The sequence below is a fragment of the Actinia tenebrosa genome, unplaced genomic scaffold, assembly GCF_029948245.1.
Source record: "Actinia tenebrosa isolate PJP-AT-01 unplaced genomic scaffold, QUT_ActTen_1.0 PGA_scaffold10__47_contigs__length_13832649, whole genome shotgun sequence".
NCBI lineage: Eukaryota > Metazoa > Cnidaria > Anthozoa > Actiniaria > Actiniidae > Actinia > Actinia tenebrosa.
Window position 1 is genome coordinate 6,631,960 of NW_028292570.1, and position 18,351 is coordinate 6,650,310.

The following is an 18,351-nucleotide window of genomic DNA, read 5'->3' on the forward strand; positions in this document are numbered from 1 at the left end:
GATTTTTGGAACTGCCATAATAATGCAAGTAGAGGTTAATGCGTGTACCTTATGGCCATTCGTCTTTTTGATAAAATTGAATTATCGATTTATTAAATTTGGCCCCAATTTTCGATTTTTTTATTGTTTAAAATTAAACTTTGAATTCCATTTTTTCAATTTTCGAGTTGTCGTTTAAATAGTTGAAGAAATTGACAGACACAGAGAGAAAAATCCCACACCTTATGGCCATTTAAGGTTTTAGCAAATTAAATTGTTAACTTTTTAGTTTTTGAATTCATTTTTCATTTTTTGCGCTAAAAAGACTATCGTTCCGATCGATTCCCAATTTTAAAATCCCAAATTTAAACAAAGTTAAATGAAGAGGAATGAAATACTATTTTTCTCCCACGTTAATCTTTGTTGAATGCAGACAACTGCCGGTCATTAAAATGGCGCCAAGTATACACTTCCTGTTTCATTTATCCAATCACAGGCGTAGCATACATAAGCGAGCTACCAAAACGGTATGACCGCAAGAGTACTGTTTTTATAATTTTCCTTTCTGAAAGTACGTGACTCCAGGTAGGGGGACATACGTATCATGGAAAGATTTGATCCTGAATTCATCCGAACGCTTGTAGTTGAGGGAAAATCATACAAGGAAATTAGTAAGGTGCTTAACGAATTGCTTCCCAACACGAGGGGATTAAGCGAGCGGTCGGTGCGACGCTTTTGCAATCAAAAGGAGATTCACTACAGATCTGGACTTGGGAAACAGCACCTGAAAGAAGCCGTTTCGGTTGCAATATCAGAGGTATAGTAAATCTAGAACTGTAATATTTCTTTCTCAACTCTTTCGTTTCTAAATTGGCATGTTGAACTTCATTTTTAGTTGGGTCCAACCTATGGAAGGAAAATGCTAAAAGGTTATTTTCAATCAAATGGCGTTCGCGTTAGCCAAAGACGGTTATCGGAAACAGCGAGGGAAATTGCTCCACATTACCACAGAGCTCGAGCTAACGACACAGCAAGATTACGTAATCCTGTTCCATATAAAGCTCTTTATTTTGGACACAAACTACACTGTGACCAGAATGAGAAGCTGGTTGACTATGGAGTGACACACGTGTGTGCTATTGACGGATATTCCCTGATGGTAGTTGGATTTTGCACAATGCCAGTGAAAAACAACATTGCCATCTATGAAAATGTGTACAGGTACTAGTGGTTTACTTGAACATGGTCCTATGGTTTGCAGAATTCTAAATATTTTTTCCTTCAATTCAATTCAATTTATTTACACACTTTAAATAGAAATGAATATAAGAAATCATAATTGTTTATATTTACAAGTATCCTAGATTTTATAGAAAGATATATAAATAAATATTAAATATAAACAGTTATTACAGTGACTGTGCAGTGATGGTTTAAGTAATATAAACTTTCGAGTAAAACCATCACTACTTTCGAGTGCTTCATCATTTTAGATGTGACCTTGTTATGAAGCAATACTTGTTTGAAGATGACGATGTCAAGTCCTATGAAATACAATGGGGTATAATGGTAAATTACGAGTGAACGATGATAATTGATAATCGATTAACATTACAGGAGACTGACTTAACAATGAAAAGAGTCCTGTTACTCACGAATGAGCAAAACAGACAATCCAAGATGGCCGACCTAGCATTCACTGGTCAGCGGTAGCCGAGTCATGGCTGAGCCTAATGACGGCCAGCGGTAATCTATTCAACGTTAAGGGATCCAAGAGGCCCTCACTACATTACTGATACAAATGTAGCCCATGCTATAACGACTTTTAAAAACCCGTCCCAATTCGTATGTGTTTTACGAAATTTCGAATTTTAATGCAATCTATTTATTCTATTCTAATATTTGTTTAACTCCAATCCTTAGGTCTGTCGTAACGAAGTATGGTCTTTGGGATCAACTAAGAACAGATCAAGGGCGCGAATTTTACCTATCGTTGGGGATGCAAGAATTGCTTGCTCCTCTTAGAAATGACCCAACTAAAGATCCACATCGACGAACGACTTCAAAAAAGGTACGAATGCCATCGCTTATAATCTTCAAGAAAATATTATCTAATTTAATACTGTGGACGAATATGATAACTGAAATTAACTCTCAAAATTCTTCCCTGAAAGAATCTTCCAGTTGAAAGATTTTGGAGCGAGGTCAACCAACGAGCTAACTACCCAGTAAAGAGCTGTCTAAACAATATGGTGGAGGCTGGGCAATTGCGAATGGACGATGAGTGCACAAAGTTCTGCGTTTCTACATTTACAACCCACGTGGTTCAAGTTGGAATCAATCGTCTAATTCAGTCATGGAACTGCAGACCTGCAAGTAAGACAGTTGTTTTACGTGGAATTTTAATTTCCCGAAACAATTCTGATGCCATTAAGATTTTTTCATATCTTTTTTGTATAATGAAGGCGGGAAAAGGAAAACACCTATTGAAATGATGAAGGCAAATAATGGAACTGCAAATTTGACAGAAGAACAGGTCCCTGATGGGTTGACTGCAGCACAGATCTATGAAGGTAATGGAGGAAATCTCACAAGATTTGGCAGTTTTGGTCTGGATCCTTTACAAGGAAATCAGGAGCTGTCGACGCAGAGGGAGCAACTGCTTCTCCAAAATATTGCTTCATATGAAGCAATATTTAATCAACTAGTAAATGGAAATCCTTCTTTATTTCAACGAGCTTTAATTTATTATATTACTTTATCACAATCGCTTGCTGCACAAGCATAAGCGTAAACTAGAGAGTTGGATATAATTATCCTAGTCATTATCTTACTGAAAGTCTTAATAGTATTTGAGTTCTACCCACAGTGTGTTACACGTCAATCAAATGACTTATATTGCAATCGAGTTTTTATGACCGTGGTTTTTTAACATAACAAAACACAATAATATGTAGCTTGACCTTTTTTCTTGGTCTTTTCACTTTTCGTGAAAACGGGAAGTTCACCAAAACTCAACTGGCGCCAACTATTTTCCACCTTTAAATGGGTAATAATATAAATTGCTAAGATGTCATTCTTTGTCTTCTGACTTGGCACTCGTTGATGTTGACTAACACTTGTTTTTCTTAATCTTTTAATTTCGTTTTCTTAGCAAAAAAATAAAGTCCACCAAAACTCAACTGGCAGCTATTAGGGCTAAATCACCTAATGGCTAATATGATATGAACAACAAATACTTTTTAGTGGTTATGTTAGCTTATCATTGTGTTCCTTAATAAAAGTTTATTAATAAATAGCTTGTACGATAGTGTCCACACCCCTGAGTTTGACTGGTTTGAAGTCAAACCTTGCTGCTCTGCAGCAAGGGCATCCTCTCTCTTCATCCTCTTCCAGCCACCTATCTAAGCAAGTTGCACATCCAATTACTATTTCACAGCATGATGACACACACGGTGCTTGTGCTGGTGACGACAGACATATCTTGCACTTTAGGAACTGATCAATTGCTGCTTTCATGCCCTCGCCTTTTGACACGGTTAACTGGTGCATTTCATCGAGTTTAACAGACATTCCCTGGACAACTCTTCCAAGCTCAACAATTTGGCTCTTTAGGAAATCTAGGTCATCTTCATTATTATATTCACATTCTTTATGTTTTCTCTTGGGTCTCACAGTCGTGCCTTTTGCTTCCTCTTTTCGTATGGCATAAATTTTTCGGCTTGGAACTTTCCAAAACATTAACCCTTTAAAAAACAGATTAAAAATTTTGGCTTAGCAAAACAATTACAAAGAACACGAAGACACGCAATTCAATATTTGTAAGCTCAAGTATAATATCGTTTTTTCCATATGCATGTAAACTGTATTAGAAATAAAAGTAGCTCGATATCCGATAAACGTTTTCCTGCACTCTTACCTTGGGTCCCAGATGAATCTTTGACAGCTAGCCCGTTGGAAGTTACCAAGACTATATCTGGCTTGTTAAAAGCATCTTTCACGATTGCTGTTATGTGTGGCACATTTGCGGTTGCTTCAGTCAAGGTGACGAATGTTTGGTCTTCTTCGATAAACTCCACCTTTGCTCCGTTATGTGTCATTTTGGCCAGAACGACCTTTAGGGGAAATGATAGATTGCGTTTGGCATGTCCACTACCAGATGCCAGTACTGAAGAAAATGCTGGACTGTAAGAAAGTGCAAGACTGTTGGAGACAGGGGCAGAAGTTGCTGTAACAGGTGATGATGTTGATGACCAAAGTCTAGAGGTGGTACTCGACTGTAGCGGTGAACCCTCAACATCATAGCAATGACCATCCTGTAAACCGGCCAGCTGAAAACTTCCATCTATGTCTGGAATTATTACCAGATCACTAAACTCTTCCTTCAAGTAAACAGTTTCAGGACTGACCTAGAGGGAAAAAGTTATTATCAATTAGCAATGTCAGTCCCACTCACAATAGAACTATAACAATAGAACTGAAAGGGGTCTATTCACTTATTGACAGACGGAGAATGCTGTACGTCGTACATATACAGTTACCAATATAAAATCAATCAATCAATCAACAAACAAATAAAGAAATAAAGAGAAATAAATAATAAATATAAATAAATAAATAATCTATTAATAAATTAATTAATCAATTATTTAAATAAATAAGATAGATAATAAAATTAAATGAATGAATGTATGAATGAATTAGTCAATCAATAAATAAATATGAATGAATGGATAGACAGACCAACGGACAGAAAATCATAAAAGTTAAAGTCGGGCTACAGCGAGAACATTGTTTTGATGTCATTTATCATTCCTTTTCTACAAATGGCAAATATTCACTAAAATTTGTAACACTTTTAAACTGTCACTCGCGATAACCCAATCTCATTGCTCTAAATTGCGCTAAAAAATTACAAAAGGATGGGGTGTGCCGGGCCCTCCTGTCTATGCCCCTAAGCTGTATACTAGTTAGTCGGCCGATGGTGGTGGATGGTGGAGGAATATGTTTGCGCTTTCCATTGGCGCCAAGGGGGGGGGGGGGGGAATATGAAAAACCCCATGTCTGTTAATCAACATGTCAAAAGTGTAAATTGACAGGATATCGTCGTTTAAAAAATAAACTAAAAATTAAACATCACTGAATAGTTTTCCGTGAGAACATTCCTTTAGAGTTAACAAGTTGTTAGCGGATTTAAGTGAACAAGAGGAGAACATGAAATTACTAAACCAACAGTTTTGAATACAGGAATAATTGTTTGTTCAAGTACGGCCAAGTAGGATTAAAATGATTCTCCTAAAAGTGAAAGTACTTTTCTCAGGCTTATGCGTCCTTAAAGTTATCATTTTACCGATCGATCCGAATAGTTTAATCTTAAAATATAAGTATGCCAAATAGACATTAGTTATTCACAAACGTATGGGAACTTATGGCGCATTTCTATAAATGAATAAACATTTTGAGGATAAAGAACTTACACGTATAAAATATAAATAGCTTACCTGAAAAATAAGCTTTATTCTTTCAGTTGTCAGATCTTGCGTTCTAAGACATACTCTTTTCTCGTCTCTGTGTAAGTAAACCGACATCTTCCTGTCAGGGTTCCAGAAAATACCTGAGAAATTTGTTAATTGACAAGTGAGCAATGAAGGAAGCAGTGAAATAATAAAAAAAGTTCGTTCTAAAGCGACCTACCTTCGTAATTTTCTCTTCACGTAAATCTTCTCTTCACGTAAATCTTCTCTTCATGAGATAAGGTCGTACTGACTGGTCTAAAGACCATATGATTATACCAGGTGTGTCAATTGCTGTCAAAAACATCTTAAATGACAGACTTGATTTCTTCACCTTTATTTGCCGAAATAAGCTTTCACAGTGTTGGCTCACATCCAATCGATCATAGGCCGCAAAGCTATCGCTTGATATCACAAACAAAGTTTCTGCACGTGAAAACAAACAACGGCGGGAGCGTCGGGGGGGGGGGGTATCTACCGATTAATATTAATTTATATGTCTTTGAAATATAGTTTTTTGCTTTCTGTTTTTGTGTAATTTTCCTGTTAAGCGGAGTAAGCTTTCTTTTGTCTCCTCTTACAGTAAAATCTACAGTCTTGTATTCACTAATACTTTGTCCATTTCAGGCGTGAGAACGCTTGTCTCTGATTGGTGGAATCAGTTCTTTAACTGATTTAGGAACGCAGATTTCATTTGTTTTGATATTTATGTGAAAATCACTAGGTGTTAAGTTTTGCTGGCAATTAGGGGACCGTTGGCTGTACTCCCCAAGGTTTAAGAACAGCCATATCGATCATAGATGCAACGTTAGAGGCAAATACAATGCCCTTCGATCCGAAACATCAACACAGCACTATGCATGTTGACGCCGCGGTGCCTTAGACGCACCTCTTAGGCTTGTTGTTCTACCTTTGTGTCGGCCGCCTGGTTATGAATGCTACGCTTTTGATTGGCTGATATGCATCTGTCTGTATGTGCATCAAAGTTTATCAAGTTGAAAAAATAGTAGTTTCAATTTATGTATTCTACCTCAATTTTTGATTTTGGTTATGTTGAAGCGGGTAAAATGGGAGGGTGATGATCGGAACGATAGTCTTTTTAGCGCAAAAAATGAAAAATGAATTCAAAAACTAAAAAGTTAACAATTTGATTTGCTAAAACCTTAAATGGCCATAAGGTGTGGGATTTTTCTCTCTGTGTCTGTCAATTTCTTCAACTATTTAAACGACAACTCGAACATTGAAAAAATGGAATTCAAAGTTTAATTTTAATTAATAAAAACATCGAAAATTGGGGCCAAATTTAATAAATCGATAATTCAATTTTATCAAAAAGACGAATGGCCATAAGGTACACGCATTGAGGTTGTATCTGGTTTTACTTTAACTATGAGTTGGTTTGACTCATACGTACCACTTTAGAATTAATTGGCACTGAGCTAGAGTTGAGGTAACGTACGGCAAGCTAAGTTATATCTACTTCTCTCATGTTAGATTCATGTTCACAACTACTATATTTAATATTAAAAAGCGTGTAAACCATACTATCGAACCGATATCATATTTTATAGGCACTGACTGTTTGGGAACTCAAAGTTACTTCACTGCGCTGTCGAATTCGCCCGCCATTTTGGATTCCTGTTGGATCAGATTTGATTTATGTTATGTTCAAAAGTTAAACCATTCTTATGTACTGTAAATAAAAATGATATTTGCAGTCAAAATGGATCACATGCACAGAATCCATTCATGAATTCATCTTCAAATATCCAGACTCCAAACTTTAATATAGATTATCTGCCTGCTGGGTTTTGATTGAATTCTTAACAATTGCATGCTGTGGTAGAAAAACCCCTCACAAAGACCTAGCACCATCACACAGAATTTTAGCAGTTTATTGTAAAAAGTGAATCATCAACTGAAAATTTAAATGACAATATCACTAATTAACTCTTGGGGATGCCATTGAGCCATTTCGATTGAAAAGTAATGATAATGATTATTATTCATTAAATCTTGTGTTGGTAGACTGCTTCTTTTTCATGAAATATTAATATTGTTTTGCTTATTCTTCATTTATAGAATGATCTAAAAAAAGTATATTTTTTGGATTTTTTACTGAAGCTAGATGCATGGGAGGGTACACCGAGGATCTTGCCACCTGCTGCAATCAAGTTGCATGTGCAAGCAATGACAACTACCTTGATTTATTCATATTCAGTTATTTATTTTCAGAACTGATTTTCACTCATCCTATACAATGATACCAGCCATCTTACTTTTGAAACATTAGAAAGAGAATTTCTGTTTCGTGATTAAGGAGTTTGTTATCAGATAAAAGGAAATGGAGATTTAAAGCAGTAATATTTCTCCATGCTTACCTTTCATAAGCAAAAAAGTTAACCTCAAATTAATTTTTGCAATTGCATTGGCATCGTACACATTTCAAAAGAATAAATTAAACATCAAGTGCAGAAAACAAAACTATTTTATTAAAAGGATCTATGGCACCTGGTATGACATAACAAAAAAATTAATGAATTTTTGTTGAATTGTCCAATTTTTAAGGCTTTCCTTTTACAGAGGTGTCTATTAATATTCCAAAAAAATTATTCACCCAAAAAGATTGTGGTTGTAGTAATACTTAAATTATGGCGACGATGAGAGAGCATAAAGATACTGGTGCTACTCTATGTTTGAACAAAAGCATTGTGATGATATGCCAAGGGTTTTCATTTGTTTTATCATCCAATCGGTGTCTGGTTGGCACATAAATAACAGAAGCTTATGTCACTCTGAGTATATACTACATTCTTGCTAATAAGTATCCATGGCAAGAAGTATATTTGATAAGAAGCATATTTTATACATGGCACTATCATCAATAAATATATACCAGCAGCAGGTAGGGGGACTCGCGAAATCCGAGTTACTAAACATTGAATTTCACGGGTATTACCTGCGTCAAAGGCCCCTCTAAATGTGTGCGTCCGCATCGGAAATAACCCGCGTTGCGCGATAATTCCCTTACTGCTGCTGTGTTTGCGAAATCTATGTATTAAGTTAAGATATTTGTCTTATATACGATGCACGAATGTAAAGAGTTTGTTTATGACTTCTGTGTAAAGTGCTTGAAACCCAAGTTTAAACCCACTAAACCAAATAAGTATGTTTGTTGTGGTAAAAAAATGCAAATAGAAGACGACACGTCAGCACAGTGTTACGAGTGTGGTAAGAATATTCGTAATGCCGTACCAAATGCTACCAGAGAGCAGTATTACGCCAATGGAGGTCGTAAGAAAACACCTTATAAGAGAATAAAATACTTTAGGGACTGGATGAGTCATATCCAAGGTCTTCGACCGGTGTATTTAGACAACGAAGTAAAGAAGAAAATCATAGACCACTTAGAAGAGCCAACCCCACAAAGTCTACGGAAAACGCTGAAAAAATTAAAACTAGGGAAATATTACAAAGCTATTCCCTATCTTTTGTCTGAAATTACCGGCAAGTCTATTCCTGAGGTTTCTGATATGAGCAGAGCCGAGTGGATGTTTTGTCGGTTGGATAAGGATATTCCTTATTACCCTGACGTAATTTACGAAATATTTTACGAAATAGACCCCAACCACCCCCTGTTAGGATGGATTCCGAGGCGACAATAATATATTACGTGTATTTATATTACGCGTAATTCATACGATGAATTTATATTACGCGTAATAATTTGCCAAATAAGGTCATGCAAATAATTGGTAGTAATCGTACGACTCTCCACATGACGTCGGTAGGATTCCTACAGCATTAACCAATAGAGTGCCAGCATTTTCTCAACGTCATTTATTTACAGAGAGCGACATAAGTGACTGAAATTCATATTACGCGTAATAATTCGCCAAGTAATTCATATTACGCGTAATAATTCACCAAATAATCCACATTACGCGTAATAATTCGCCAAATAATTCATATTACGCGTAATAATTCACTGAATTTATATTACGCGTAATAATTCACTGAATTTATATTACGCATAATTTCCAGACTGTCGTTCAATATGCAAATGAAATCCGGTCACGCTTTTTTCGAAGCAGATGTTTACTGAGCGAGTTTTCTTTGAAGCTCTTCTTTTGCCTCCTGGTAGATCTTTTTGCGAGATTCCTCGGAAAGATCTTTTACGACTGTTTTTTTGTTCCTTATGTCCGTCTTTAATTTCTCGTACTTTTCCTCTTCGGCCAGAATAAGTGAGAATTCTACGTCGTCTATCTTTCTGTCACGCAAAGCCTTTGAGACAAGGTCAGTGATCGTATTTACTTTAGCCCTTGACAGAGCTATTGTCGTGTCGTGTTTTGATATTTTGCTTGACAACTGTTTCATAATGCCCGTAGCAACAGCCGAAATAATACCACAGGCTGCCCCAACGCCGGCCAAAGGAACTCCAACAATTATTCCGGGTCCAGTAAGCGAAGTAGCAACGCCGGAGCCCGTTAACACAACAGATATGGATCCTGAAGTTATCGAAATCTTATGTAGCGTACTCCGGGCTCTAACGTACTTTTTTCGGACTTTTTCGTAGTGTTTTGTTTGCCCTTCCAAGTAAGCCAGGATTAAGTTTGCTTTGTTAAGTCTGAAATTCTCAGCGTTTAGTTCGTTAGGTGTAGTATAGGGAACATCTGGGTACAACTTAGGTGCTGATGGTATAACATCCATTATATATACTAATGTACGACGCTTTTGGAAATAACATAGAGGAGCAGCCGCATCACGACAACCGCGATTATTGGAACTGGAGGGCGTTTAGGAAAATGTTTCCACACGCAGACGCCAGTAAGTTTGAACGTAGACCTGATGGGATTTACTTCAAAGGATCCAGAATGTACAGCAATGCGGACTTGAGTCCTAAGCCTAAGATTTTGCCACCTGCAAAGCCTAACTTTCCTGCGAATTTGTTGGCCACAACGGAGGATTACCCATTTTACGACAATAAAGGCGGATCAAGCAAATTTGCTGAAATGGTGACTAACTTGGAAATTGACGTAGGTTCTGGAATGTTTAAGACGAAAGTTAGTGACATCTTTAGATTCACTAAGGTAAAGTTTACTTCCAAAAAGATGGTCGATAAATGGTTATCAGTAGGAGAAATGGGGCATTGGCCAATGCAATTAAACTTTGCTGTTTGGGCTGCAACCAAGGGGTGTGGGATAGCGGCCGACATGTTTAACATTTCGTTCTTGAGATTTCAAGTAGCGTTTACGATGCGTAGGATATTGAAGGAGTTGGGTGTGCCACTACCAGGAGAAACGGCGTTTAGTGAATTGAGTAATGCGTATGATAAGACGGCATTTGAGCGCTTGAAGAACGAGTTTAAGCTTAAGGATCAAAGCTTTCGTTATAAGGACACCGGTAGGGATGGTATGGGAGTAGGTTACTACATTTGGGATGGTAAGCTTACGGAGGTATCGAAGAGAAACATACCGTATTTTAAGTTTGCCGACGATGGAGGTTCATCGTCTAAGAATAACCTACTTTATTACATACAAAATAAAGACGATTGTTGGGCGCCATTCTTTGCCGCAAAGGGCATTGGTTTGAAGAACCTTGCTAGGATTAACCGCAGCATAGAAGCATTCGTCTACTGCACCCTGGGAGCGCAGGTAAATACCCGCAGTCCAATGATTGGTGCCCAAGGTGCTTCACAGGAAACGCAACAAGAATTCCTAACCCTGTTTGAGTCCGCAATAATAGAAAATGATATATCCAAATCGGTGCAAAGATATCAATTAGCGGTGCAGCAATCCAAAGTGCGGCTGGATTACGCTTTGTCGCCTGGTTGTTGGTTGATGCCTAGTAATTTGGTCATCAACGCCAATTCCGTTGTGGGTTACAACAACAAGCTGCAGCGAGCTACTAAGGATATGAAGTTTGGGGTGAATGATGTGAACTCTGACATGACCAAGGGCATTCCTCACTTCGTAGAGAAGCCAAAAAAGGAACACGCAGAAAAACCCGAACCAAAGAAGAAGCCCCAAAAGAAGGTCCTGCCTACGATACCTGAGGAATATGACCATAACTTACTAAAAGCCGGGCTAGCAGCTGCAAGCATTGGTCTGAGTTATTATATATGGCGATGAACAACCCCTACGTAGCTGGAGTAGATTGTGTCTATACGACTTACACAGGCGAGAAAAAATACACCCAGGCGGCTTGGGTTGATGTCACCGGAATGTCTGTGAATTTGAACTACTCGGGAAAGAAGTTAATCCTTTGTAGTATTTGCATTGGCACGAGCAGCCATGCCAACGTGGGCTTTAGGTTCCTGGATGACAATGGCATACTGCAGCCTATGCGCACAAAGACAAACAACAGGGAGCCTACGCATTTCTCCGTAGAGCCCAACCCCGGCAGCGCCGAAAACATCTCGGTTTGGACTTTCCACGTGGTTGCTGATTGCCATGGGAAGGTAAAGCTGCAAATGAGAGTAGACGACACGGGCGTAGTAACGATAAATAGCATACATGACCAAAGAGATCGGCCTTATAATCACGCTACCATTAGCACTCTTACGGTGCTTAGCCTTTAGAAGCAAATTTATTTGCTGAAATATATGAACCCACACGCGAAGGAAGATTGGTTTCTCCATTACCTGGAGGAAAAGGAGTACGTGGGCGACAAGTGGCAAGACGCCGGATTGTGGGTGGAGGTTGGAGGCCTGGGATTGATCATGTGCACTATTTGTATTTCGGCGGGGTACTCATGCAATGCCGGTTTTAGGATCGTTGATGAGAATAACCACCCATTACCGCCATACAGGGTAAAAAGTAATACCAGGCATCCAACTCATTTTTCGTCGGAGCCTGTTCCTCCGCAAGGGGAAGACATAACACCGGTAACTTTCCATATGATAGCTAATTTGCCAATATGCGAAGCTTCAAGTTCGCCCCAGCGATGGTAACGGCCGCATACGAATAAATGCCGCCCCGACTGTTAACCCTTCGACGGATGCTATTTGGAATCATAAGCCCATTAGCACCATGAGTGTGCTGCCGCTAGTTCCGCATTATCAAGGCGGCGCGAATACTATCTTTACTTATCCCCAGTCGAGGACGCCTCGGATGCCCGACGACGATAAGCCACCAGTAATACACAAGGATAAGATTAACCCTTCATCTTCTTCAGGAGTACCACTCCAATAGCGACGACCAAGATCCAAATGTTGTTGCCCACGAACTTCAACAGTTCGCCGCCGGCCCTAAGTGCCAAGGAAACAACCGAACCAAGCAGGCCGGGAATGCCGGCTGCCATCTTTTTTCCCAAGTCCGTCAGTCCATTGCCTAATTTCTTTACGCCCGCGCCCGTAGCCTTAAGCGCGGATAGGATAACTCCTACTACGGTGCTAATAGCGACCGCAAATGCCAGTGGAACGCCATACTTCACCAGAGCTCTTTTACCTTTTCCTTGGTGGTAAGCCCCAGCTCCTTTTCCAGGTTGTCCTTTTGCGCCTGTAATTCCGCAACCCTCTCCTGAAGGGTTTCTACTTCCTTTTGGGCTGCCTCCCTTTCCTCTTCGGGACGAGCCTGGTCATTGATTATTTCCTGCTGCCGCTCTATTTGCCCCTCCAGGTCTTCGATGGCCTGATCTCTTTGCCGGATTTGCTCTTCTTTGGTGTTAATTTCGGTAACCAACTGCCGCCGTTCCCCTAAAGAGCCAGCTATGGTGGTACGTAAGTTCTTAGCTTCTTCCTTGCTTATGTCTAGGTCTTGCAGGGCGAGATTGAATGCCCTTTGGGCGCTGTCTTTTTCGCGAAGAGAAATGTCTCTTTGTTCTCTAAGTTCTAATATGCGTTGATTCTTGTCGTCAAGTTCTCTCTTTTGAGCATCGAGGAGTAGTCGGTTTTGCCTCATGTAATCTGCTTTCCTTTCCTCCATTGTTTCCTTTAGTCCTTCGACTTCCCTTATCGCTTCGATACCTTTTTGTTGCCGCTGCATTAGGGTCTTGAACTTTTCAAAGGCTTCGCTGGTGTTTTCATCGTTTTCTCTTAGTCTTTCCACCAAATTAGGTCTTCCTAATGCGTCTTTGATTTCTTTTGGGAGATTACTGGTGAGCCTGTCGGAGTCTCTCCTTTGGTAGAGATTATACCACTTATCCCTTCCTTGATACTGGATTTGAATTTGCCCCTTATCTCCGGTTTGGAAATTAAGGCGGGCCAAGTCCACATTTGGACATTTCTCCCTTACGTCGTCTAAAAGCCCCCTTAGCATTTCAGTTCTTAGGTCCGTGGAATCCAAGTTTTGCAATTCCAAATATTCTGGAATAGGTCGCCCTGGGTTCCTTGATTGCCACTTGTCCTTTAAGGAACGCCAGGCCTCGCGAACCCGGCTACCATACTTACCCCTTAATTTCGTAAAGAGGCCTTGCCCGTCAACGTTGTCATCAGGAAGTAAAGACTCGTATTCTTCGTCGTTAATATCGACTTGACCTTCTTCGGTGGTGGGGTCAAAATCCGTTCCTTCTACTTCCATTATATATGATAAGCTCAAAGTTAAACCCCAACGTATTACCTAAGCAGGTTGGCGGACTGAAAGCAGAACGCACCTTTCACCGGGTTACATTCACACCTTCTAGCGCAAAACCAGGGGAAACCCTGTACGTAGGCGTACCCCGCCTAACGGATAACCTAGTCCTAGTACCCGGTACCTTGGCTTTAAGGTTCGACCTAGCGGTACAGTCAAGCCCCACAGATGAAAGGATTATCGTTAACAACGTGGGTCGCAACATTGTTTCTAAGATGCGCGTAAAGTTCGCCGGGGAATCGCTATTAGATTTGAATAGGTATGACTTATACACCACGTACAAAGACTTATGGTTAACAGCATTTGACCGCTCGCAAAGGATAGAACAAGGAATTGGTAGTGTCATTCTACGTAAGGTCCGCACACCTACGAAAACGCAACCTACTGACGGCAGTGGGGAAACCGCAGTAGCAGACGCAAAGCGAATAAAGACCGCCTATGGTAGCAAGTATGTCATACCACTGGACTTTGAAGTGATTACGAATCACGGTGTGTATTACCCAAGACAGTTATCCGAGTTACAGTTTGAAGTAACCTTAGCAGATGCTAATAACATTATTGGTGGGCTAAGCACTGCACTTACCACAACAACCCCATACTCTATTACCAACTTAGAGCTGCAGTATGAGACCGTGTACAGCGAAGAGCTGGCCCGTAGCGCCGGTATGGAATACAGCGCCGGAAAGGCATTTCTTTACGACCACGTAGTGATGTACAAGACATTTAGCTTCTTGGATAAGACGGATGAGGTTATCAACCAAAGCATTAACCTCCCCCGAAGAAGTCTCACGGGGTTAATGCTGGTGTTCGCCAAACCCTACGAGGCCGGCAAGCGCGACTCCGAAGCCTTTCACAACCCCAACATTACTAACGTGGGGATAAGCGTTAACGGCGTTCCAAACAAGGTTTACTCCCAGGGAATAGAACCCGCAGACGTCTACAGGGAGGCAAAGCGTAAGTTTGGCGACCAGGTAAGTCCCGAGGAATTCTTTAATGATAAGTACGCGCTGTGGATCGACATGCGCACAACGAACGACGAAGACCTACATGGTCAGGGTTTACGTCTAGTAAATACACAGGATGGCATAACATTGGAGATCAAGCGCACCAAAAACACCGATGCCGGCGACGGCGACAAGATAAACTGCTACGTCTTCGTCGTGTCTGACGCGCAGTTAAGCGTGGAAATGAATCAGCTAAAGAGCGTTGCCTATTAAAATATTCCTTACGTATAATATGCTTCGCGTATTTCAAAACAACGAAACCAAACTGCAATGCATAGTGCAAGGCGACAAGCCTTACTTTAAAGCAAAGGAGGTGGCGTCTGCGTTAGGATACGAAAACACCAAAAAAGCTATTAGTGACCACGTCTCTGAAAAACATAAGAAAAGGCTGAGTGAGTTAAGGGTAACGAATCGCATCCCTTCTACTATTCACCCACATTCCGTGTTCATATCCGAACCTGGGTTTTATCAATTAATATGTAGTTCAAAGATGCCAAAGGCAGAAGCATTTCAGGATTGGGTATTCGAAGAGGTCCTACCCGCGCTGCGTAAGGACGGTCGATATGCAATAGAAAAGCGGTTTGACGGTCCAAACAAGTTGGTCTTTAAAATCGAAAACGAATTCGACCTGCATAAAAAGGTAGTGGACTACATCCGCAGGTTTTACCCCCAAATGCTCGTGACCCCTGGTCTAGGTGAACTGCAGGACTCCGACGGTAAACGCATAAAGTGCTGGCAGAAAGGATATCAACGCGGTCAACCCGACTTGTTAATTCTTAATGCGCACGTACGATACCGTGGATTCTGCGCAGAGCTGAAGACCCCGAAAGGCGACGGGGTATTATCTGCAGATCAACGACTACTCTTACAGAGGTACGAAGAAAACGGTTATAAAGTAATGATCAGTAACGACTACGATGACATCTGCAGGGAAATCACCGAGTACGCACGAGGAATTCGCCTGCCATGTAGTGGCGGCTGCTGTAAACGCTTTCGCAGCGCGCAGACGTTGCAAACGCATTTAAGGATATTCCATAGGTATAATGGACAAGGACAAATTTGCCGAGTTAAAGTTCATACAAACGCATTGGCGCGATTTGCAGGTGGGGGAAATCTACGAGATAAAGAATTACGTGGTCTTTGAAGACTTGGACCGCCTGCGCTTGGTCTTAAAGAATAAAAAAAGAACCTACTGCCTTTGGGCGCCTGATAGGATAAGGTACGCCATCGAGGGGCAGCAGGTTACGCATGTTATGAGCCATGGTAAAAAGGATGGCAGGTGGGTATTTGACGTAGTCAAGTATGAGCCTGAGAGTCCTCTGCATTCTTAATGTCTGCTAAAGTACGCTGCGCTTTAGGATCCGCGGAGCACCAATGACCAACGAAGGATCCTTCGGGGAATACCTTGCCGCAATGAAGGCAGGTGTATTTTTTACGCGGTGCAGGAGTGGGCGGCTTGGGGATTTCAGGCGTAATGCAATCAGCTGGTAGTTCGCATGTAATACAGTCCATATATTGAAAGGGAGATTATGAATCCTCCCAGAAATGCTGTGAAGTAGTATAGCATATATCCAGCGGCTGCAAGGCTCTTTTAAAAGGGTACCTTATAATTAGTGCTTATTTCTTGTTTAACCATTAACCAAGAATATTAATTAAAGATAAGATCAGGATTTGAAACTCTTTGCGCAAACCATAGCCTAACACTTACGGGCTTTCTTATCCCTTTGGTTGTTGGCATGCCAGTCGTCAAAGCGATCTACGTACTCTTTAAAGCCGCGCTGGCCTTCATACAAACACTGCCAAACATGTTGGTCACTTCTTTGACAGCCGCAGCGCTCGCAAAGCGCCTCCCAATATTCTCTGTCCTCCCAGCGCACACCTTCAACGCGGTCAAACATTGCGAAGCGCTGATCTATTTCTTTCTTACGCTGAGTTAACCTCCTTTTGGTTTCCTTTGGACAACAGCGGGCGGCAATGTCGCCATGCTCCCAGCAGACTACCTCCTGCAGGTCGTAATTGCCGAGGCAGCGGTGTCGATGCCACTCTTCTCTTTTATTCTCCTCGCAGCGCTCACAGATATCCTTTAAACAAACGCGGTTATCCACGTGGTATTTTAACATTTGCGCGCTGCCAAACGAATGATTACACTCCTTACAACGCCGTTCCCGCGTCTTTTGACAAACTTTTTTCCGTGCGTGATACTGCAACGCCTGCCGGCTGCTAAACTGCTTACCACAGTCCTCGCAGCGGGTACTATTGCGCCTTTCCTTGCTGCATACCTTATTCTGCAGGTGATATTGCAACCGCTGCCGGCTGCTAAACTCCCTATTACAACTCTTGCACTCCATTATAACCATGTGTTATTTAACCCTTATAAGGGATACCGAATGAAGTCCTTTACGGACTCCTTTGCCCAGCCCGCCATTGTTAACAGGGCACCAAACCTTTCCGCGCGCTTCAGGCCGCACATTTCGTCGTACAACTCCTGCACGCGCAAATGTAGCCGGTCTATCTCCTCCCTTTGCACTTCTATGGTGTCTTTTTTATCCCTTGCGTCGGCGGCAATTCTTTTCACTGCTTCCACTGGCTCCATCTATATCTAGTGAAAATTCCTGTGATTTTCTAAAATATAATGAACCCAGATCACATGCCTTGTAACGCTCTGATAGTAGGACCCACCGGCTGCGGAAAGACCCAATTCGTCGTGGAGCAGCTATTAGGACCCTTTAGATACCGTTTCGACTACATAGTGTTATTATGCCCCACCTACGTGAATAACCGCACCTGGACGGGCATAGGAGTGAAAGACGACGACTTCTTCGTAGATATCTTAGACCCTAACGAGTTATCCAGCCACCTTAAGTTCTGGCATAAGCAATTCCCTAAGGATACGCAAACCCTCCTCATACTGGATGACATTGCCTGCGGGGACGACGTAAAAAAGCGCACCTCCGAATTAGTGAAACTTGCCTTCAGCGGCAGACACGACAATATTAGCGTTTGGTTGCTCTCGCAGCAGCTTACCAGCGTCTCTAAGCCCTTCAGGGAAAACATAGGTTCACTTGTCGTATTTTATACTCCGAGCAAGTCTGATCTGGAAACCATCTTAAGCGACTACGGCGGTGAGATATCCAAGGAACAGTTACACGAATACATGCGGCATTTAAAAACGCATGAGCACTCCAAGATGATCTTCTCTTTGAGGTTTCCGTATTCCATTAACATATATGGAGATTGAGCAGCTCTTAGATGAAGTCCCCACACAGTTAGATGAAAGTAACCTCA

General features: G+C 41.0%; 2 protein-coding genes and 1 long non-coding RNA gene across 3 annotated transcripts; 1 reads left to right on the plus strand and 2 right to left on the minus strand.

The window, feature by feature from the left end:
- Positions 1-244: 244 nt before the first annotated feature.
- Positions 245-3,275, plus strand: LOC148912878 (uncharacterized). The gene is made up of 5 exons (XM_089026664.1): positions 245-796; positions 875-1,200; positions 1,903-2,050; positions 2,154-2,355; positions 2,445-3,275. Exons 1-5 carry the CDS (start codon positions 584-586, stop codon positions 2,765-2,767), a joined length of 1,212 nt encoding a protein of 403 aa, XP_088882790.1. The 5' UTR covers positions 245-583; the 3' UTR covers positions 2,768-3,275.
- LOC148912879 (uncharacterized) lies at positions 1,024-1,860 on the minus strand. The gene is made up of 2 exons (XR_016119157.1): positions 1,635-1,860; positions 1,024-1,523 (listed from the first exon to the last, which is right to left on the minus strand). It is a non-coding gene; the product is annotated as an uncharacterized LOC148912879 (long non-coding RNA).
- Positions 3,268-4,095, minus strand: LOC148912880 (uncharacterized). Its single transcript, XM_089026665.1, has 2 exons — positions 3,899-4,095; positions 3,268-3,725 (listed from the first exon to the last, which is right to left on the minus strand). The coding sequence occupies exons 1-2, from the start codon at positions 4,077-4,079 to the stop codon at positions 3,268-3,270; spliced, it is 639 nt and encodes a 212-aa protein (XP_088882791.1). The 5' UTR covers positions 4,080-4,095.
- Between the last annotated feature and the right edge of the window lie 14,256 nt (positions 4,096-18,351).